We start from the raw sequence: 23,259 nt of genomic DNA, 5'->3' as shown, positions 1-23,259 counted from the left end.
TTCCCCGGCTGCTCCTCGGCGCCTTCTGGAACTTTCGTGTCGGCGAGGAAGCATCGGTTGGGGCTGGCACTGGAGCTTGGCGGGCGGGGGGAGGCAGCGCAATCCATCTCCATCGGGGGCTCCAGAGGGGCATCCGGGGGTCAGTCATGCCGGAGAATGCGGGCACGAAGGGCGGCCTTGTGGGCGCGGGCAGCCGTAGCCTCGGCGGGAGCCGCGGCTCCTACCAGGACAGGGACAAGCCCACCCAGATCCGCTTCAGCAACATCTCTGCGGGGAAAGGTAATGTTGCGGGCCCAGGCCGGGGAAGCGCCCATTGTCCCCAGGCCGCGCGGTGGGGGGGGGGGAGAAGAGTGAGCGGAATGCGCCATTGTCTCTTGATAAGGGGCGAGGGGGGGGGTTCATAGGCCGCGCCGCGCCCTTCGTCGTCCCTCCACCCCTCGGGAAAAGGGGCCTGTTGGCACGTTCGCGGACCGGCCAACGTTGCCAGGCGCTGCGGACGCGGCTCCCCCTTCCCTTCTTTGCAGGTGGCACCGTGTATGGTATTGGCGCTGTGCAGAATCCATTGAACGTGCTTGGGAACATAGGGGATTATTGCTTTGTTTCGTTTTTCTTCTTGCTTTTATTCTGTGCTTTGTATTCTGTATTTTTATGCTGGGAGTTGTCCTGAGATTTTAGGATGCATGGCGGTATACAAATTTAATTAATAATAATAATAATAATAATAACAGTAGTAGGATAATAACCAAGCATCCTAGACAGTGATTGTGCAGGATTACATTGTGATGCAAGTTACTTATTTTTCAGCTACAAATGTACCACTTGTACTGATTAAATATTGTGCTGTGAAACTTTGGATGAAGGGTGGTATATACATCTAATAAATAAATAAATAAATAAATAATAGTAATATGAGCCTCGCTGGATCAATAATCTAGCATCCTATTCTTACAGTTGCCAATCAAATCACTATTTTGGGAATGATTCATGTTCTGCATTGTTCCATACTACAGTATCTGGATGTCTCATGCTCCTTTTAAAGGGGTCGTGTTCTATGTTATAAATCAAGCACTGGTAGCAGTTTCTTTTTGTTTGCAATGCATTTCTTATCAATAAAAAACTTGAATCGGCATGAGCAAATTTTTATTCTAAAAGTTTGACCCAGAGGAAAGTTTGAGAACTAGTAAGTTATGGTGTTAGGATCAGCACAAAGGTAACCATGCTGAAGATTGCTGAAGTCAATCTTTTGCTGTGTGAGGGGAAAGGAAAGGAGGCATCTCTGCAAAGCCAGAAGATCTCCAAAGATGAAACACTACAGTATTAATAGTGCAAACACAGCTTGCTGAATAAAAGCTATTGGAGGGACGGGACACTTTCTGTGTTGCTCATTCATGTGCATACCTACTCAGAAATCAGGCCCTTGCTCGCTTACTGTTTGAGACTGCATGTACCATGTACATAGATAATGCTGTAACAATCATAATGAATAATTTGGAAGTACAGTCATACCTCCGTTTACGACCACAATTGGTTCCGGGGAGCTGGTCGCTCCCCGAGTTCGTCACTCCCTGAGGTATGCTTCTGCGCGAGCGCGAAGTGCCGATAGATCACTTCTGCACATCCGAGCGCCAGAACCCGGATGTAAACACTTCCGGGCCCGCGGTGGTCGGAAACCGAAGCGGTCGCAAACCGAGGTTTGACTCTATGTATCTTGGCTATCAGAACAAAGTACTGTAAATACAATTGAACATATTGGTGGACTGTGGACCCCCCAAATACTAATATAGAATTACAGTGATCTGAAATATGCTTCACCTTTTATGAAAGGCATTCCTGTATTTTGTGTAAGAGAGTTGTCATTATAAGATAGTAACAGCCCAGAGGACTGAGGAAGGCTTTCATGGACACCATGGTGCCTTCACGTATTGGGCTGGAGATGACAGGGTTAACTTACGTATATTGAAAACATCTAAACAGTGTACAACAAACATAAAACCAGGACAAATGTAAGAAGACTGAAAGCAGAAAAAGTTGTAAAGAATTCACCAATCACAAAATCATAAAGAACTGGCCAATCTCATAAAATGTGCATGCATACCTGGAAAGGCCTGTTGACAACTGGAAGAATTAAAAAGGCACCTAAGCATAAGTGAAGAAAATAAATTTAGGGGGCATCATGAGGTTGTTTGGGAACCTGACATGCCTCAGGATGTCAACAAATACATTTTAAGTGCTGCAGGGAACAGCTCCTCTTGACCTCAGAGAGAAGGGAAATTCCCATAGGTAGTGGTGCTTTCAGTCCCATCCTCCATCACCTCCCAGGTCTAGGCTGAGTTTGGCTCCAGACAGGGATAGATTTGTAATGGGATCAGAGCCCAAAGGAATGCATGGGGTAGCATTTCTACTAGCTTCATTACATCAGTTAGTGTTGTCCATGGCTAGGCTTTCCTATACAGCCAGCAGAACCAATGTAGAATAATTATATGAACATCAGAGCTTCAGGGATCTGCCATGTGTGGTTGCTGCCTGGTTCATTCCAATGTCTGTTGGAAAATAAAAAATACATTTTCACTTTTATTTTAGCGGTCGCAGATGCTGTTAGGACAAGCCTTGGACCAAAGGGAATGGATAAAATGGTATGTCTTGAGTGTATGCCTAGCATATTGTGCATGTAGCAATTTTTTTAATGGTGCTTATGAATTCTACATAATCCATTTTCTAAGCTGCTGGGAAGTTATTTATTGTTCATAATTTTTTTCATTTGTGGGGAAAAGGCTTTATGATTCAATTGTCATGGAGCAGGTTCCGTGTTGAGTGGAATGAATTATTTTGGTTAGCACTAACTATGCAGGCAGACAAACATAAATAGATTCTGCTGAGAATGCAAACAAAGTGAGGTTGTTGAGTGGCAAGATGCTTCAGGATTTTGAATAGTCCAAAGGGAGGGCATATCCTTTGGGTTGAAGAATAAAGAGGACCTGGAAAAGAGTACGGTGGGATTAAACTGTGTTCTTGACCTTTATAGCAAAGAGGGTACCTAATGCTTCTTGCGGCAGTTGTAATTGGTGCAAATATTTCAGTTTTTCCCACCATAAACATGTGAAATGTAAATGACAGATCTACATCTTTAAATATGTTTGGGGAGTGATAGCCTAATCAGAGCTCCAAGGTAGCTGTGCTTAGATGTTGAAGGGCATGTATCTGTCACACTTGATGGAACCAGCTTTGCCCTTTACAAACAGACCAGATCACTGTGATCATCTGGAGAAGCCCTCCTCACTGTCTCAGTTTTCATACATTCACTTAGCTTCAGCACAAGCCAGAAGTGCTGGCTCATAGGGGCTGGGAATTTTTGGGCCCCCTCAATATTTTCAGGGAGGGGGCCCAGCCACCCCAATGTACGGGGTGCTCTGGTGCGGTGCCTGGCCTCCCGACTGGGATGTGCCCAGCAGTGCCTGGCCTTCTCACGACGTCATAAGCACACGTCACATGTTGCACATGTAACATCACAAGCATGCCTTGTGTATATGTAGCATCAGGCCCCCTCAATCTTCGCTGCCAGATGGCACTGCTGGTACAAGCCAAAGCTTTTAGCGTAGTAATTTGGTACATGGTGCCTTTCAAAATCAGGCAGCATAGCATGCACCCTTGGTTTTGTTTTTCTCTTTCATGAGATGGTCTACAACACTTGTGTTTTTTTCAGATCCAAGATGGCAAAGGAGATGTAACAATTACAAATGATGGTGCAACAATTCTGAAGCAGATGCAGGTCCTTCACCCTGCAGCTAAAATGGCAAGTCATATTTAAATAAAATATCCTGTCAGTCCTCAAGGTGGCATCAAATCATGTACATATAATCCTCCAAATTTTTTAGCTTTTGTTTGTAGAAAAAAAACATTGGGTCCAGAATTTTGTGCAGCTATATGTGGAACTCTTCCTTCTGATGGCATCTGTCCAAAAAAAATATGAAGGACTGTTACAGTGATTCAGTACACATAATGTTGATCCTTTTTCAGAATCTGGGACATTACACAGCCCCTCCCGAAAAGACAACTGGCAAAAGTGTCACAGAAAACCACTAATTGTAAAATGCATAAGCCTGATAAACATTTTTTTAAAAACCTGAATTAGGGTTATTGGTGTACCATTCCAAGTAACAATGGACAAATAGCGATTGCCAGAACATCCTAGGTAAAATTTAATGTTCATTGTGACAGATTGTTACAATGGATTTTCAGGCTGAGTAACATGAATTAAATTATTACAGTATTTGATTACAGTATTTGACCAGAGTGCCCCTTGACAAGAAGAGCATATAATTGATGAGTGACAGCTAAATCAAACCCAGTTGTGTCTACTCTGAGTATGACATTAGGTATCACCCATAACCAATATTTAAAAACATTTCTTCAAGTGGTGCAGTTAGATAATCTTATGTTCTGGGCTTAATGGTCTAACATAGGGTTGAGAGCGGTGTTCAAAACTCTCATTGTGCTAGGTGCATTTTGTGACTGGGAATTTCATTAGCGCGAGCAGTTTCTGAGCTCTGGGGCAGCACTGCACCTAAGATTTCAGATTAAACTGCAGAGAAAGAAAGGACCTTTTTTCTGCCTCCCCACTTTCAGCTACTCTCTGAAGACTGTAGAAGAGACCCTCTTAAGAATATTAGGGGGTAGGCAGGGGAAGGACTAGACCAGGGGTCAGCAACCTTTTTCAGCCGTGGGCCGGTCCACCGTCCCTCAGACGCATGTGGTAAGCCAGACTATATTTTGAAAATAAGAATGAACGAATTCCTATGGCCCACAAATAACCCAGAGATGCATTTTAAATAAAAGGACACATTCTACTCATGTAAAGACATGCTGATTCCTGGATTAAGAAGGTGATTGGGCCGCATCCGGCCCACGGGCCTTAGGTTGCCGACCCCTGGACTAGACCATGTGGAAAATGAACACTATTTTAGCTGCAGTTCATTCATTTTCAGCTTTGTATTCTTTCCGTTGTTGCACCCATAACCTAGTTTTATGGTGCCATTTAGCTCCTAGCTTTCATATCTCAGTTTCTACGGTAGCACTGGTTGAGAGATTTCATTAGATGCTATTATGTGTAGTGACTTCAATTTACTAAAAATGTGGTAAGCTAGATCTGCGTCAACTGAATTAATACTTCCCCAGAGTTACTGCAGTGAGGTTTTGCAGCATATTCAGTATACTGTTAATCACAGAATATTATCTTTTGTTCTTGCATTTTTTTCTTGCAATTTAGGGTAAATAATAATTTTTTTTTTTAACATTTGGCAACACACAGCTGGTGGAGTTATCCAAAGCGCAAGATATTGAAGCTGGGGATGGCACTACTTCTGTTGTTGTCATTGCCGGAGCTCTGTTAGATGCTTGTTCCAGACTCCTTCAGAAAGGTAGGTTTCACTTTTTAAAAAATACATAGGTTATTTTGGCATATGAAATAAATGGAGACGCAAAAGGATGAAATTGAAATTGAAAACTGAAGATGTAAACACCTGTGTAGTCCTAAGTATAGCATACATGTTTTCTTTTACCGAAGTATGTGTACTGGTTGGTCTGTGGGAGGGAAGGGGGAAGGTGGTTGTCTATTTTGGGCTTACTATTTTTTGGATACGTTGATATATCCAAAGCCAGTTTGAAGTCCATATAATGATATCAGTTTCACAGTTTTTGACCTGGCAATATATTGTGAATCATATTGTGTGTCCGTGCCATGTAAAAATCACAATATATGCCGGGGTGTGTGTGAAGCCAGCCAATGCCTCTACATAGCTCTATCCTTATTTCATTTTGCGAAGCGTGGCCATAAAAACCTCTGATCACAAAACCTACAGGGTATTCCTCTAGCGAAAGGGGAACCAGCTGTAGCGGGAAGAAGGCAAAGGAAGATGAGCTGTCAGCGCTCATCTTCCCGCGCTGCAGCTGGTTTCTCTTTGTGTTCCACTGGTCTCTGCCAGTTGCCGCGAGCAGTGAGGGGCAGCCAGCAGAGACCAGCGGAACACAAAGGGGAACCAGCGCGGGAAGAGGGGGGGAGTGGAGGAACAATCCGTTCCTCTGCTTCCCCCCCTCCCCTGCCGCCTAGCCCGACAGAGCGGCATTTGACGGGGCTTCCAAACCGTCCCGGGATCTGTCCTTGCTGTCGGCGGTGGGGGGAGAGGAACGAACGGAGAGAAAGCTGCCTTTTCTCTCTGTTCGTTCCTCTCCCCGCACCACCGACAGCAAGGACGGGCAGGGGCTGTTGCCACTTGTCTGCCTGCCTTCTGCGAGCGAAGTGAGCAAGCGCTGCCACTGCCACCAGTCCCCTGGAGCCCATAGGAACGCATTAATTAACTTTTAATGCATTCCTATGGGAAACGGTGCCTCGCAAGACGAATTTTTCGTAGGGCGAATTGACCGCCGGAACGAATTAAATTCATCTAGAGAGGCACCACTGTATCACCATGTTGAAAATCAAATATTGCCCAACCCTACTCCTGACATGATATGACTATTGGATGTATCTAAATTTTTGTATTGGCACTATTACTTACCTGTGATAATTGTAACATATCTTCCCCCCTGAATGGATTTTTGTGTACAGTGGAACCTCGGGTTGCAGATGTAATCCATGACGGAGGCATGTCCGCAACCCGCAGCGTTTGCATCCTGAAGTGCCGTGTCTGCACTGGCGCGATTTAGCGCTTCTGCACATGTGCAAGCGGCAAAACCCGGAAGTAACCGGTTCCGGTACTTCCGGGTTTCCCGCAGTCCGCAACCTGAAAACATGTAACCTGAGGTATGACTGTATACGTTCAGTGATACAAAGTTTGGGGAGGTTAGTAATAATGATGATGATAGATCAGGATATGATGAAGGAAAATATTCCGGCAAACTTTATTATAATTTTATTAGGGTTTTGGTTTTTTTTTTTAAGGAATTGGATCTTAATTAGAAAAAGAAACAATCGTTTTTATGATGGGCCTAAAGTGTGTTTTCATGCATTGTGTTTTCTCTAAAATAATGGGGGTGGGGTCCAGCTAAAATGGATGATTAGTGTTTTCTTTTAGTCAAGGCAGTGGAAGGTTTGGAATTCTATTGCTAGAGTTCATTTGTCAACCAGTTTAATATTCAGGATTAAGGGCAATAAGTGGATGTGAGCTATATTGATGTGCAGTATTGCAAAGCATATTTTATATGCTAATTCAGCTGGAAACTTCACCCCCAATGACTTGTTTTTAAGTGTTGTTGAATAAACTTAAATTAAACTGTTCACTAGGAATTCACCCCACAATCATCTCTGAGTCATTCCAGAAGGCATTGGATAAAGGTACTGAGATCTTGACCAGCATGGGGCAGCCTGTTGAGCTGAGTGACAGAGAAACCCTACTTAACAATGCAGCCACTGCACTGAACTCTAAGGTGGGTAACTTGTGACATATGTGGTAACAACATGTCTAGCTCGTGCTTTAAATATATGGTAAATTGCATGCAACTGTATTAACTAATAAGTGAGACCAAAGTTTGTACCCTCCTTACAGTAATACCAGGAACGCTTCAATAATTGCCAGGCATTTTTTGAGAGGAATGTTTTATGGTGGTGCCCTGATCCTGCTTACTAGCATTTAAAGAGAGGTGCTCCCTCTGCAGGATCCTTTGAATGCTTGTGGCATCATTATTTACTTGCAATGTTGCCTTTTAATAGTGAGAATTCCAGCTGCACTGGCCAGAAAAGAGTATTCTTTCCACTTAGATCTTGCTCTGCTGCTCTTTACCTTCACCACTAAAATTGTGTTGCTGAGTCAGAGATTTATTTAGAGCGGGCTTCCTCAACCTTGGCCCTCCAGATGTTTTTTGGCCTACAACTCCCATGATACCTAGCTAGCAGGACCAGTGGTCAGGGATGATGGGAATTGTAGTTTCAAAACATCTGGAGGGCCGAGGTTGAGGAAGCCTGATTTAGAGATTCAGAATGGAAATTGCAACCTCCATACTGCTCTCTGGTTCTGTCTTAAATAAGAAAAGAAAAATTAAGAAAACAACATGCCAATTACTTCATTTATGAGTCCTACAAAGAAACAATACAAACTGTTGATCTCTGTTTGTTTAATTACAGGTACCGGTAGGTAGCTGTGTTGGTTTGCCATAGTCGAAACAAAATAAAAAAATTCCTTCCAGTAGCACCTTAGAGACCAACTAAGTTTGTTATTGGTATGAGCTTTCATGTGCATGCACACTTCTTCAGATAACACTGAAACAGAAGTCACCAGAACCTTATATATATAGTGAGAGGGTGGGGAGGGGTATTACCCTTCTGTTTCAGTGTGGAAGGCACCACATCGAGCCGCATGAAAAGCTCATACCAATAACAAATTTAGTTGGTCTCTAAGGTGCTATTGGAAGAATTTTTTTTGTTTAATTTAATGTAACTGTTAGGTAGATTGAAATTCAGATCAGTTGGTGGAAGTTCTTATGGAAATGTGCAAAACCAATTAAAACATCCAAAGTAAAATGTGGGTCTTCACTAAATCCCTGCAGGTTGTATCACAGTATTCTAGTTTGCTTTCTCCAATGAGTGTGGAAGCTGTGATGAAGGTGATAGATCCAAATACAGCTAGCAGTGTAGATCTTAGAGACATCAAAATTGTTAAAAAGCTTGGGTAAGTAGTAACCTCAAAATACAAATTCTGTAACCTATTTATTTTTAATTTTTATTGTGCTAGCTTACTCTTTCAATACTTCTTTCTAGAGGAACAATTGATGACTGTGAATTGATTGAAGGGCTGGTCCTCACCCAGAAAGTGTCCAATGGTGGTATAACCAGAGTTGAAAAAGCTAAGATAGGTCTCATTCAATTTTGCTTGTCAGCTCCAAAGACAGATGTAAGTTGCTTTGTTTAATTTGTTATGTCTGCATCATTATGAGCTATCTTTACATGTTGATTGCAACTTACATTATTTTATTTTTCTGAATAGAATTACATGTAAAAAACTTAAAACGGGTGGGCTGACTTGTATGATTGGTTGTTTACATAGATTTTATGTGATCCAACAGCATATCAGATATTAAACACTTTTGCTTTTAACAGTCAAATCTTTAGTTACAGGTAGGTAGCCGTGTTCGTCTGAGTCGAAGCAAAATAAAAAAATTCCTTCAGTAGCACCTTAAAGACCAACTAAGTTTTTATTTTGGTATGAGCTTTCGTGTGCATGCACACTTCTTCAGATACACTTGAAACAGAAGTCCAAGTACTTCTGTTTCAAGTGTAGAAGTCCAAGGACTTCTGTTTCAAGTGTATCTGAAGAAGTGTGCATGCACACGAAAGCTCATACCAAAATAAAAACTTAGTTGGTCTTTAAGGTGCTACTGAAGTCAAATCTTTGTTAAGGTTTCCTGTTAAGAACACAAGAGGCTCCAAATTAGGGCCTTGTTGGCTAGCGTTCTTTGCAAGAATGCCAGCAATCAGCAGGAACTATTGGCCCACTACTGAACTGCCTGTATCTCTTCAGTTTAAGCCTGAAAAAGAGGTCTTAACATAAAAGAAATAGTCATTAGTGTCATATTCATCTATAAACTAAGCTTAAGAGGACATCTTACTGCTTAGCTTGCAACTGAATACTTTGATTGTAGACAGTGAGTTATATATTACAGTACTATGCTGCATAAAGAAATTTTGATTAAGGGTAGCCAGTATATTTCCTCTTGATATGTCGCTGGGTTCCAACTGCCATCAGTCCCAGGCAGCATGGCCATTAGTAAGGAATGGTGGGAGTTGTACCACAATGTCTGTCTCTGATTTAGATGCTTAGTTAAGCTTTATTATGCTTCTTCTCCTGATAGATGGATAACCAAATTGTTGTTTCTGACTACACTCAAATGGACAGAGTCTTGCGTGAAGAGAGAGCTTACATTCTCAATTTAGTGAAGCAAATTAAGAAGACAGGATGCAATGTGCTGCTCATTCAGAAATCTATTCTGCGGTATGTTTATTCCATTAATGTGCTTGCTGTTGAAGATATTTGGGATTAAAATTGTTCACGGTGTGATAAAGCTTAAGAGCAAGTCTTGAGACTTGCTCTGAAACTTATTCCTTCAACCAGGGGCAGGCAACTGAATCTGGCCAGTGGATCAGACATTCAGCCACCTGTGTAGCTCTGACCAACTGTCAGATTTCACCCACACACATGTGGTTGAATGTCTGCTCCAACCACCTATTATATCAGGTAATTGAAATAACACACTCTAGTCCAGTGTTTTTCAACCTTTTTGGGGCAAAGGCACACTTGATTCATGAAAAAAATCACGAGGTACACCACCATTAGAAAACATTAAAATTTTTAACTCTGTGCCTATATTGACTAAATATAAAGTAATTCTCTTGAATAGGAAGCAAATAAAAACAAAGAAAGTATATGTATATGATAACAATGAAACTTCAAGCTTTTTGTATCCAAGCTGACAGTGGTTTGAGATCTGGACCTGCTAAGCCCAAAGCCCCTGGCCCAGTCCCTGGTGCTGTGCTGCTTAACAAAGGCAACAAAAAGGCCACTTGCCTTGATGTCTCCTGCTGTCCCGGGCCGGGCCTTTTCCTCCTCCTTTTTCTAACAGACAAGGGGAAGGCGGGCCTAGGAGGGAGGTCGCTCGGGGACGCTGTTTTTCGGCTGGCCGACAAGCCAAAACTACAACATCTTCTGAGGGGGTGGGAGGGGCGGCCACGTGTGCGCGAAGGATCCTGACGAGACGCGAGTCAGCCCCGGCTACGCCTGCCTCGGAACTCCGAGCGAGGTAGGCGGCGGCTCAAGAGAGCGTTAGCTTTTTCCTCAGCGAGGGCGAACCTCCTGACTTGCCAGCGGCCTGACGCAACGCCAGGGACTAGCGCCCCGGCCAGTTTGAAGCGGCTCGCCGAGGAGTTTCCGTGCGCATTCGCCGCCGCTGCAGCGACAACAAAGGAATTGGGGAGGTGCTTCTCGCCGGGCCTCTGGGCGCCGCCCGCCGCCTGCGTTCGGAACGGCACACCAGGCAACATCTCACGGCACACTAGTGTGCCGCGGAACAGTGGTTGAAAAACACTGCTCTAGTCTGCTGCTGAAGCAGCAATTTGAGTAAAGTGGGAAGTAGAGAGAGAGGGGGGGGGCTTGTCAGCCTTTTGGAGAGATTTAGGAAAAGCTTCAAACCATTGATGCACTTCATGACATCCAGTTCGGCCCAGGATAAATAATGACATCTAGTTGGGCCCAGATACATAAAGGTGTATTCTGGGTCTTAGGAAATTCTGAGTCTGATCAGAGTAGCTTGCCCATTACTAATAACACTGCTGTGACTCTGGTTGATTTTCTAGCTCATTCATTGTGTTGATTTCAGGGATGCTCTAAGTGATCTAGCACTACATTTCTTGAATAAAATGAAGATAATGGTGATTAAAGATATTGAAAGAGAAGACATTGAGTTTATATGTAAGGTAAGGAGGAGCTGTTAACTAGTTCTGCTGTAGGTGAATATTTGATTCAAAAAGTAATTGAAATTTGTCATAATACTGATTGGCGCTGCTTTGGAATTTGTTATACACTTTTATGTAGGCTGTGGTAGGAAGCAATACGTGAAATAATTAGTAGGCTCTATTTGTCTCACTTCTTCCCAAGGAAATAGTAATGTGTCATCTTGCTTATGAAGATGCAGCTGTAAACTGTCTTACTTCAAGCTTATACATGAGTAGTCGGAAGTAAGTCCCACCAAATGTAATGGGACTTCTTCCCAGGTAAGTGGATATAGGATTGCAGCCTGCGTATAAAGTATAGCATGTTGAACTATATCATACCTTTTTAATCTATGGTCCCTGTGTTGATTTATTTTTGAAAAGACCATTGGAACTAAGCCAGTTGCTCATATTGATCAGTTTTCTGGGGATATGCTGGGATCTGCTGAACTGGCAGAAGAGGTCAATTTAAATGGATCTGGAAAGCTAGTAAAGGTAAGCAGAACTCCTGTTTAGCTATTTAGCTTGCTTCTTTATGACACTTGAGGAAGTAATTTTCATTTCATTTTCATAAAATGTATACATTGCTTGATTGTAAAAAACCTTAAAACGGTTTACAAAAAGATAAAACCATAAAATCAGGATTTTAATAAATACAGTACATTAGAACAGGGAGACCCAAGTTTTCATACTCTAGGTCTCTTTCAGAGCCCTCATGCCTCCTTCCCAAAGCCCAGCGCCTTGCTTACCCAGCTTTGGGAAAGTGGGATGGAGAGGGAGTCAAATGTTTCAGGGAGCCACCAGAAAGGCCGCAAGGGTGGCAGACGGCCCCTGTGCTGTGTGTTGGACCACTTGCATTAAAACATACAAGAAATTAAAAAACTAAGATTAAAATTCATATCATTACCAAGCATTTGGTTAGGCTAGTATAAACAAGAATGTCTTTAACAGCCCAAAACAAATACAGTCATACCTTGGATCCCGAATACCCTGGAACTCTGATGTTTTGGCTCCTGAATGCTGCAAACCGGGAAGTGATTGTTCCTGTTTGTGAACGTTTTCTTGGAACCCAAATGTCCGACAGGCTTCCGCGACTTCCTGCAGCCAATCAGAAGCTGCGATTTGGTTTTCAAACGTTTTGGAAGTCGAATGGACTTCCGGAACGGATTCCGTTTGACTTCCAAGGTACAGCTGTACAGTGAAAGTGCATCTGTTGTTTGATATAAATAGGCAGGGAGTTCCACACTAAACTATTGAGTTATTACAAATGTGGAAGGGGTATTATGTGGCACCTGTAGTAGTGCCAGTTGCACCGATTGAAGTTGTCAAGTGGGCACATGTTTGGTAAGGCAATCTCGTAGGTAAACTGGTCCCAAGTTACAGTTGTACCTCAGAAATCGAACGCCTCGCGAGTCGAACTCTTTAGATCCTGAACACCGCAAACCTGGAAGTGATTGTTCCGGGTTGCGAACGGTCTTTGGAACCCAAACGTCCGACACAGGTTCTGCAACTTCAAATTGGCTGCAGGACCTTCCTGCAGCTAATCAGAAGCCGTGCCTTGGTTCTCGAACGATTTGGAAATCGAATGGACTTCCGGAATAGATTCCATTCAACTTAACAGCGAGGTACGACTGTATCAAGGACTTTGTATACTAATAGTAATGTGTGTGTAACACAACCTTCCACACAGAATGAAACCTCACCACCTTAAGAGTTAATGATCCCTCTATCATAGAGCTGATTCCCAAAAGAAATTATGCTGAAGCTTTGCTGTGGGGTATTTTCATAACTTTTGGACTACTGTGAACATTCCTCATTGAGATTCTCATCTTCACCTGGCAAAAACATAGTCCACCCTTTCTTGGTACCAGGAGATTGTATCAGGACTTGGGGAAGACAGTCATCTCTAATTTGTGATGGGCCAAGCCACTTATAACATTGTTAGCCTGTACAACACACCATTAATGGAACACTGGGGTAATACGCTTCTGCTGATACAGCCCTATAGGCGAATAGACTGCTACATTTCTTACCAGTTGAAGCTTCCAACAATCTGAAGAGCAGCCCCAGGCAGGCACCACACAGTATTTTAGGTGGACATGCATGATTGTCATCCTCTATCCATCTGATCAAGAACTTTATTCATCTCCATTGGGATTGTCTGGACATTGAAGTCAATTCTTTCTGCTCAATGAGATCCAGAATGGCCTTTGGGGAAGCTTTATTGACTCTCTTTGGGCAGGGCTGTCCATAGGAGCAGTGCTGTTAATTCTCTAAATATTGTAGTGACCCTGTTTTTGTCCTGCAGATTACAGGTTGTGCCAGCCCTGGAAAAACGGTAACAATTGTGGTCCGTGGCTCCAACAAACTAGTAATTGAAGAGGCTGAACGTTCAATTCATGATGCTTTATGTGTCATACGCTGTTTGGTAAAGAAAAGGTAATGGATAAGATTTATAGACCAGTAAAGTCACCATTCAACTTTACAAATGCCTTTTGTTAACATTTTCAAACTGCAAAATTCTAATTTCAGAGCCCTGATTGCAGGTGGTGGAGCACCAGAAATAGAGTTGGCCTTACGCTTGGATGAATATTCTCGCACCTTGAGTGGCATGGAGTCTTATTGTGTACGTGCTTATGGAGAGGCCTTGGAAATAATTCCATCCACCCTGGCTGAAAATGCAGGCCTTAATCCTATTTCTACTGTGACTGAGTTGAGAAACAGACATGCACAAGGGGAGAGAACTGCAGGAATTAATGTCAGAAAGGTAAGATGCAAAGTGGTGAGACAAAACAAATACATATTACTGTATATTATTCCATAGAATTTGCTGCATTTTTCGGACCATAACATGCATGTTTTCCCTCCTAAAATGGAAGGGAAAAAGTCGCTGCATGCTATGGAGCGAATGTGAGAGCCAGAGCCCCTGCCAGAGCCAGAGCCTGCGCCAAGAGTTCCCATCCATCTCTAATTCTTCCTTTAGCCTCACAATTTATACCCCAAACTTTTTCCATACATTCGAATATTATTTCTTCTATCAGAATAACTTTAACCACTTTTGTCTAATTCTACCCCCCCTTCCCCTGGACTTCGGGTCTCCCAGATGCATCAACCAGCTCCATAAAACGTTCCAGTTTCGGACCATCTTAATCAGAAAATAACCCATTGTTGCTTCTCACCCTATTCCCACTTTTTTGCCACCTATCCACCACTCTCCCTTCTTTGTCCCCTGCTGCCCCCCCCAATTTTCTAACTATAGCACAGTACCATCCAGCTATGTTTCCACTTTTCAGCCGTATCTCAATTTTTATTCCACTTGAGCTCAGGCCCCAGCATGGATCCTGCCCTCCCTCTCTCACTCACTGGGAGGACATTATTCCATGCTGGTACTTCTTTGAGGACTCCTTGAATCGAACATAAGTCTTCTTCCCCCCCTCCCACTGGGGGAACAATATTCCATACTTTTTCCTCCTCTTTTTTAAGTTCAGTTATATTGTCCAGGACTGATGGATCTTGCTCCTCTTCTGTAAAGTCATTTACATTGTCCCCAGCTGGTGCTTGTTCATCTTGCTTCTCTTCATTCTCTACTGAAACCAATCCACCTTCACTTTCCACACAGTTCTGTCTTATTTTGCGAATCTGTATATTATTCTGCCGCAATTCATCTCTCACATCCAAAACCAGTTCCAGAAGTTTTTGAAAGTCCACAAAGTAAAGAGCCAGATGGTGATGTGTCTACTGTCATCCTGCTCGTCTCAAATTCCATGGGAACTGCACAGATTACAATGCAGGAAGTGGCGCTGTTCATATTTCCAAACCTCAGCAACAAAGTTTATGTCCGATCTGGTTCTCAACTCTCATTTTTAATTCTTGTTCATATTTTAAAAATCTTGCTGAATTCTGAATCCATTTCTGAAAAGAGCGTTGTCAAACTTCTTGTACACAGCCTTATATTGCGTTCTCTTCAAAGTTAACAGTTCTCAGCCTCAAAGAGGTAAACAAATTCTTTCCTATTGTGATGTCACAATGGCGGCTGGCTGATCCCTCCAGGGACCCGACTCCAGTTCCCGGGGGGCTTTCCTCAGTCCAACTTTAAAATTTTACAGGGATTTTAATGTAATTAATCCTTCTCCCCTTTACCCTGCCTCAGGGGGAAGGTTTTAAGTCCCGTCCTTGGAAGTTATTAAATTCTTGTCAAACTCTCTGGCTGCAGGCAAGTTAACTGCATCACCGTTCTCTCAATGGGGGAGACAGACTTCCTTTTTCAATCTCCTCCCGTGGCCAATTCCTTTCAATTTAATTTTTTTAAAATTTCTTTCCCTTACCCACAGTGTCCAATGTCTTCAGATCCTTTGTTTTGGGAAAAATCCACTGCTCCTCCGCTGCTGGCTCGGAGCTTCGCTCTGTGAGGGTAGCGATTTGCTCGAAAATGGTGCCCGTGACTCTGCACTCCGCTCGCTCTCGGGGCTCTTAAAAGAGCTTACCGGGGGGCAGAGGAGTCACTTTTGGGTGTAGCTGAGCTCTCACGTCCCCAGAAAGCTCAATCGGGGTTTTTTTATCGGGGAACCGCGGCGCTCTTGCAGCTCCCCCCTCCCTCACAGTGCCAGGATTATCAGAGTTTAAGGATTCCTCGCCGATCAGTGCTGGTGGTAGACCGGAAGTACAATAAATGCACTTTCGACGATACTGTATTCTAATTTTCTGAGTTTTACCTGTATGTTTGAAAAATGTCAAGTGTGGTTTTTGATGCTTGATAGTGGAATGTACCTAGAGATAATTGATTGTTGGGGCTTACTGATCCAAGGAGCCAAGAATTAAATATTTGGCTCTGTCTGTAGATCCATCAAAAGTGACCTTTTGATTGCCCAGAGTTAAGCAACAGAAAAAGTGGCTTGCTTTTATTTTCATGTTGTGAAATTTAATCTTTGATGGAAACCTACTACTGTATGTAACAACTGAGAAGTCTTTATTATTATTATTATTATTATTATTATTATTATTATGACATTTTACTGGTGTTACAAAATAATTATATATAACTTGCTTGCACAGCTTATTGCGGTTTTATTAAAAATGGTAAATATTAACGGTCAGCACTATAAAATATTTGATTATTTTAAGGCTACTTCAACTAGAATTAGTATAATTAAATATATTCCTTGGCTGTATGCCATCAGTGCCTCATATACTTACTGCACAAGAATATTTGTTCTTTCCTACAAGCTGAGATCATGTACAGCATGCTCAAAAACACTTGTAATCTTGGTTGTGAATATGATTAAGTGAGTTGATTGGCCAACTGATGAGGCAGAAGTGCATTTCTCCAGAATGAAAATGTTGAGATACATAATTTCATGTAATTTATGCTGATAATTTGTTTATAAACTGACGTTTCCATTCTTAATTTGTAGGGTGGAATTTCCAATATTCTGGAAGAATTGGTGGTCCAGCCTCTGTTGGTTTCTATCAGTGCTCTGACCCTAGCGACAGAAACAGTCCGCAGTATTCTTAAGATTGATGATGTGGTAAGTTACACTTAAAGGCTAACATTCTCACAAATGGATATTTCATAGCAGTTAGCAAATGTTAAATGACAATTCCTATTATATCATGATGTGAAACTGCAAGTTAACATGCTGCATTTGTAACTAAAGTTGGATGTGAGGGACAAGGGATACAGGGAAGTCCCTCCCATCTTAAGTTCCAGCCCATCACCAAGCGCTGGAGAGAGTAAGGAGAGCTCTGCCTCCAGCGGAGAGTCAGGAAGTGGTGTCCGAGGCTCAGGCAGGGTTGTGGAGCCCATGCCTCAGGTGGGACAGGAAGTTGGACGCACGGGGGGGAGGCCAATCCCCCCAACTCCCGAATTGCGACGCAAACGTAGGGGGAAGAGGTTGGGTCTGCCAAAGTTGTGGTGCTGGAAGAAAACGCGCCAATCGCCATTCGGGAGTTCTGACACCTCACCTTAAGGATGCATTTTTACTGCTCTGAACACTGTAAATAATCAGCACTTAATAAAAGCCTTAAAAGACCATGCTGGAGTCGTTACTCTAGAGTAGCCACACCAGGCCCTTTGACAGCAACTCCCGAATCTTTTTTTTGGCTACTTTGGAGTGCAGCGATGAGCGCTCAAGAGGCTGTGCATTGGAGGCTGGAGGCCGAAGCAGCGAAGCAGGAGCTGCAGAACCTCACAGCGCACGCACAGCAGCAATTGCATGCCGCTCAGGAGGAAGCGAGAGGGGCGCAGGAGGAACTGAACAAGCTGGTGGACCAGGTGAGGACAAAAGAGGAGACTGAGAAACAGCTAAGGGTGATGGTATTAGACCTGCAGAAAAAGTTGGAAGAGGAGAAAGCCGCTAGAGGTGGGGGGGCACCCCAGCCGCAGCTAGTCCAAGTGAGAAGGGGACAGAGCCTAGTCACCAAGTTCAGCGGAGACCCGAGGGAGTACCTCGGATTCGAGACAGAAATAAATTATGCGCTGGAATTGCACGCAGCAGAATTCCCAGATGACGCGCACAGAGTCTACTTTATCATAGAGCATTTGACGGGGGCCGCCCGGGAATGGGTAAGACCGCTCATCGCGCAAAAAAATCCTTGCATGAAGAACGCAACTTTATTTCTAGAAGCTTTAAAATTAATGTACGCTAGCGACAGTGAAATGGAGGCCACTAAACAGGAGCTTCATGACTTAACACAAGGAAAATCAACAGTTAGGGACTACTGGGCGAAATTCACCATGCTGGTGCACAAACTGGGGTGGGATCTGAACAGTGAGCCAGTGAAATCAGCCTTCTACCTGGGTTTGCATGCAGACGTTAAGGATGAGCTGGCAAGAGGTCCTAGACCGCAGACTATGGATCAGTTAAGCAAAGCGGCGCTAGCGGTGGGGGTGAGACAGGAATCCAGATGGTATGACAAACAAGCGACGCGCGCAGCAAAACCTTGGTTCCCACGCTCTCAGGACAGACCACATCACCAAACCCCACCCCAGGGACCGCCCCCAGACCCGCCCAGACCAAGCCCAGAGCCGGAACCGATGGAGATCGGGGGAGCGCGCGCGCGGGCTTTTCAAACCCCGGCGGCGCCAAGACGCAAGGAGGGAAGAGGCGGGAATTGCTTTCTCTGCAACTCCCCCCGGCATCGCGTCAGAGACTGCCCACATCGCAGAGAGTGGCAAGGAAAGGCGGGAACGGTTGTACCTTCCCCCACTGACGTAGCACCACAGCAGGGAAACGAGACAGCCTGGCTGCAGGAGACAAGGGGCAGCAGCCAGGCACAGTCAGCAGTGAACAGCCCCAGCCCGCCCACCCGCACAGAGAGGAGCACAGCCAGCCCACCCCTCCCAGAGCAGGAGTGGTTCTAGAAGTCACGCTGACGCTCCCAAATGGCTATCCCCTGACAGTCCTCGCCTTAATTGACAGTGGTGCCTCAGCCAACTTCTTCTCGAGAAACTTTGCAGAAGAGCACCAGATCCAACTTCTGCAGCTGGATTTTCCCCTGCATGTGGCCACCATTGATGGCAGAGAGTTGCTGGGAGGGGCCATCACTCATCAAACCCCCCCCATGAGAATGACAGTGGGAAGGCACTCAGAGACACTGGCTTTCAACGTCACGACCATCTCAGACCCCCCCATCGTTTTGGGAATGAGCTGGCTGGCGCGCCACGACCCCTCCATAAGTTGGCACCAGAGATGCATCACGTTTGGGTCGGACTTTTGTCTGGAACATTGCATGCAGCACCAACCAGGGGAGGGGCCTCCGATAGCCACGGTGGCCACCATGCACATCAAAGGGGGTGAGGCGATACCCAAGCCGTACTGGGACCTGCAGGAGGTTTTCAGCGAAGCGGAGTCCGACCACCTACCTCCACACAGGCCTTTTGACTGCCAGATCAACCTGGTGCCAGGGGCAACTATACCCCCAGCCAAGCTGTACGCCATGTCAGACCAGGAACTGGAGGATCTACGCGCTTTCATCGACAAGAACCTCAAGCGGGGGTTCATCAGAGAAAGCAAGGCAGCAGGGGGCAGCCCGGTCTTCTGGGTGGACAAGAAAGACACGCAACAGCGCCGTCTGGTGGTGGATTTTAGACGGCTGAATTCGGTGACAGAGCCAGTGGCTTTCCCCATGCCCAGAGTGGATGATCTCCTGACAGCGGCACGCAGGGGCAAGATTTTCACCAAGCTAGACCTGAGGGGGGCGTACAACTTGATCAGGATCAGGGAGGGCGATGAATGGAAAACCACGATGTTCACGCCTCTGGGCTCTTTTGAATATCTGGTGATGCCCTTCGGGTTGCAAGGGGGCTCAGCCTGCTTCCAGGCCTTCATGCACCACGTCCTGGGGTCCCTCCTCTTCAAGAACTGCTTGGTCTTTCTGGATGACATCCTTATCTATTCCAATGACCCAGTGCAGCATGTGAAGGATGTCAGGGAGGTGTTGCAGCGCCTGAAGGACAACCACCTGTATGTGAAGCTGGAGAAGTGCAAGTTTCACACCAAGGAGGTGGACTTCCTGGGCTACAAGCTGTCAGACAAGGGGCTGGCGATGGACAAGGACAAAGTGCAGACCATCCTGGACTGCCACAGCCCCAGGACGCGCAAAGATGCCCAACGCCTACTAGGCTTCGCTAACTTCTACAGGAAGTTCATCAAGAACTTCTCTCGTGTCACGGCTCCCATCACCGACTGCCTGAGAGGCAAGCAGAAGTTCAGGTGGACACCAGAGGCACAAGCAGCGTTCGAAAGCCTCAAGAGGGTGTTCGCTTCAGACCAACACCTGTTCCACGTGGTGCAGGATGCGCCCCTACGCCTGGAGACAGATGCTTCTGATAAAGCTGTGGGAGCGATTCTGTTGCAACTGGACGCCAACAGAGAGTGGCGACCCTGTGCCTTCTTCTCCAGGAAGCTGACCCAGCCTGAACGCAACTACACAGTGTTTGATAGGGAACTTCTCGCGATCCACGCTGCGTTCCAGCACTGGCGACACTTCCTGGTGGGCGCCAAGCACCCCATCCAGGTGTGCACAGACCACAAGAACCTGGAGTTCTGGAGAACGGCCAGGGTGCTCAACCAGCGGCAGATACGGTGGGCAGAGTTCTTCTCGAACTTCAACTTCTCCATCCACTACATCCCGGGGGAGCAGAACGTCAGGGCGGATGCCCTCTCCCGCAAGCCAGAGTACATGGAGGAGGAGTTGCCACCAGCACCCAGGCACATTTTCCCCCCATCAGCATGGTCCTGCGGAGCAGCAGTGGTGAGCGAGGCAGAACTCACAGCACTGACGGCAGCTGATGAATTTGCCACCCGCATCTTCAGAGACCTGAGAGGGGGGAGGGAGCAGGCCAAAGACTTTGAGGAAAGGAGGGGTTTGCTTTTTTACAGGGGAGCCCTGTACCTTCCAACCAAACAGCTGAGAGGTAAGGTTCTCAAGCAGATGCACGACAACCCAACGGCGGGTCATTTCGGAAGGGACAAAACCACTCACCTAGTCATGAGACACTTCTGGTGGCCAGGGGTGCGGGAGGATGTTCGGGATTATGTCAGGGGATGTGACACCTGCCAGCGAGCAAAGGTGGTCAGAGCACCACCAGCAGGTTTGCTGGAGCCATTAGCCACACCGCACAGGCCGTGGGAAGTAGTGTCCATGGACTTCATCACAGACCTGCCGTCGTCCAGGGGCAAGACCGCAGTGTTGGTGGTGGTGGACCTCATGTCCAAAATGTGCCACTTTATACCGTGTGCCAGGGCGGTCTCGGCAGAAGAGACGGCCAAACTGTTTGTGGACCACGTATTCAGACTGTATGGATTGCCTTTAAGAGTTATTTCGGATCGGGGCCGCCAATTTGTTTCCAGGTTCTGGCGACGGCTCATGAACCTCCTGCAGGTGGAGGTCAGCTTGTCGACGGCTCGGCACCCGCAGACCAATGGACAGGCGGAGCGGGTCAACGCCATTCTGCAGCAGTACCTGAGATGTTACGTCAGCCAGAGGCAAACGGACTGGGTGGATCGCCTGCCACTAGCAGAATTTGCCTACAACAATGCGGTGCACGTCTCCACAGGGGTGTCGCCCTTTAAGGCCAACTACGGGCGCGACCTCAGATCTTTCCCGGAGAGGGAGGGGGAGGAGGAGGAAGAGGGCCCACAGGCAGAGGATTGGGCAGAGGACCTGGAGACGGTGCACCAGCAGCTCAGAGAACACTTGGAGAGGGCCAAGGAAGCGTACAAGAAGGGGGCAGATCGCCACAGGCGGCCGGGAGAGGTCATCAGGGTGGGGGACAAGGTTTGGTTATCCTCGGAAGGTCTTCCCACCAGGGGGCGATGCAAAAAGTTAGCACCCAGGAGGCTGGGCCCCTTCACGGTCACGCAACAGGTCAACCCGGTAGCCTTCAGGCTAGCACTGCCGGAGGACATGAGAGTGCACCCAGTGTTTCATAGATCACTGCTGTCGCCGTACAGGGAAAGTACCAGGTTCAGGGACAGCGATCAACCTCCAGAGGGAGGGGGGGAGACGGGAAACGCCCGACAGCTCAATGAGGCAACTGAGATTTTAGACTCAAGGAGAGGGGTGAGAGGGCTGGAGTACCTGATAGCATGGGAGGACACTCCGCCATCCCACAATGAGTGGATACCGGCCACGGAAGTACCTGAGGAATTTTTAGTGGAAGAGTTCCACGCCCTGTTCCCCCACAGGCCCAAGCCCTGGCACAGGGAAAGGGAGGGAGAGGGGGAGGAGCAGGAGGAAGGGATAGCAGGCAGCAGCTCCCCATGGAGATGGGAAGCGGAATTTGAGGACACGGAAGAAGAGGTGTGGGTTTCACCGAGGTCGACGACGTCAGAGGCAGGAGAGGACTGGCAGAACATTTTTACTCCCACCAGCTCTGATGCCACTGACTTCTTGGGATTTCCGTCTTCTCAGGGGGAAGGAGAGAGATCGCAGGATTGGGGGGAAATTTTTACACCCACAGGCTCGGATGCCACGGACTTCTTGGGATTTCACTCGTCCCCAGCAAGCAGAGAGCCACTAGGGAGGGGGAGAGAGGAGCCTGGGAGGGGGGTGGATGTGAGGGACAAGGGATACAGGGAAGTCCCTCCCATCTTAAGTTCCAGCCCATCACCAAGCGCTGGAGAGAGTAAGGAGAGCTCTGCCTCCAGCGGAGAGTCAGGAAGTGGTGTCCGAGGCTCAGGCAGGGTTGTGGAGCCCATGCCTCAGGTGGGACAGGAAGTTGGACGCACGGGGGGGAGGCCAATCCCCCCAACTCCCGAATTGCGACGCAAACGTAGGGGGAAGAGGTTGGGTCTGCCAAAGTTGTGGTGCTGGAAGAAAACGCGCCAATCGCCATTCGGGAGTTCTGACACCTCACCTTAAGGATGCATTTTTACTGCTCTGAACACTGTAAATAATCAGCACTTAATAAAAGCCTTAAAAGACCATGCTGGAGTCGTTACTCTAGAGTAGCCACACCAGGCCCTTTGACATTGCTGTTCAGATTTAATGAAATGAGCCAAATAACTTAGTGAAAGTGTAGATTAATGCTGGATAAAAAACTGATACAGAATAATGTTGGTGATGCAGAGACATCTGAAGGTAATGGTTAAATGTGTCATTCCATACCATTCTGTTCTCTTTGCAGGTGAATACTCGATGAGATGACTAAAGAAACAGACAGTGCAGCTCAGCACAGTGTCGCAAGTTTGGAATGCAGCTCCTTCATTGGACATCTGCATAACTCCCAGTTACATTTCATGTATACTTGTCAACTTAAATTAATAAAACCTTAAATTCTCAAGGCA

The 23,259-nt window shown here is 46.0% G+C and overlaps 1 protein-coding gene across 1 annotated transcript; it reads left to right on the top strand.

Moving 5' to 3' along the window:
• Positions 1–23,259, top strand: CCT4 (chaperonin containing TCP1 subunit 4). The gene is made up of 14 exons (XM_035110433.2): positions 1–279; positions 2,581–2,633; positions 3,701–3,790; positions 5,306–5,414; positions 7,277–7,419; positions 8,536–8,657; positions 8,747–8,879; positions 9,838–9,977; positions 11,359–11,455; positions 11,855–11,965; positions 13,779–13,909; positions 14,003–14,237; positions 16,882–16,995; positions 23,100–23,259. The coding sequence occupies exons 1-14, from the start codon at positions 147–149 to the stop codon at positions 23,112–23,114; spliced, it is 1,626 nt and encodes a 541-aa protein (XP_034966324.1). The 5' UTR covers positions 1–146; the 3' UTR covers positions 23,115–23,259.

Source organism: Zootoca vivipara, chromosome 3 (genome assembly GCF_963506605.1).
Source record: "Zootoca vivipara chromosome 3, rZooViv1.1, whole genome shotgun sequence".
Lineage (NCBI taxonomy): Eukaryota > Metazoa > Chordata > Lepidosauria > Squamata > Lacertidae > Zootoca > Zootoca vivipara.
The sequence above is the reverse complement of the archived record's forward strand: the minus strand, read 5'-3'. Positions and strand labels throughout refer to the sequence as shown.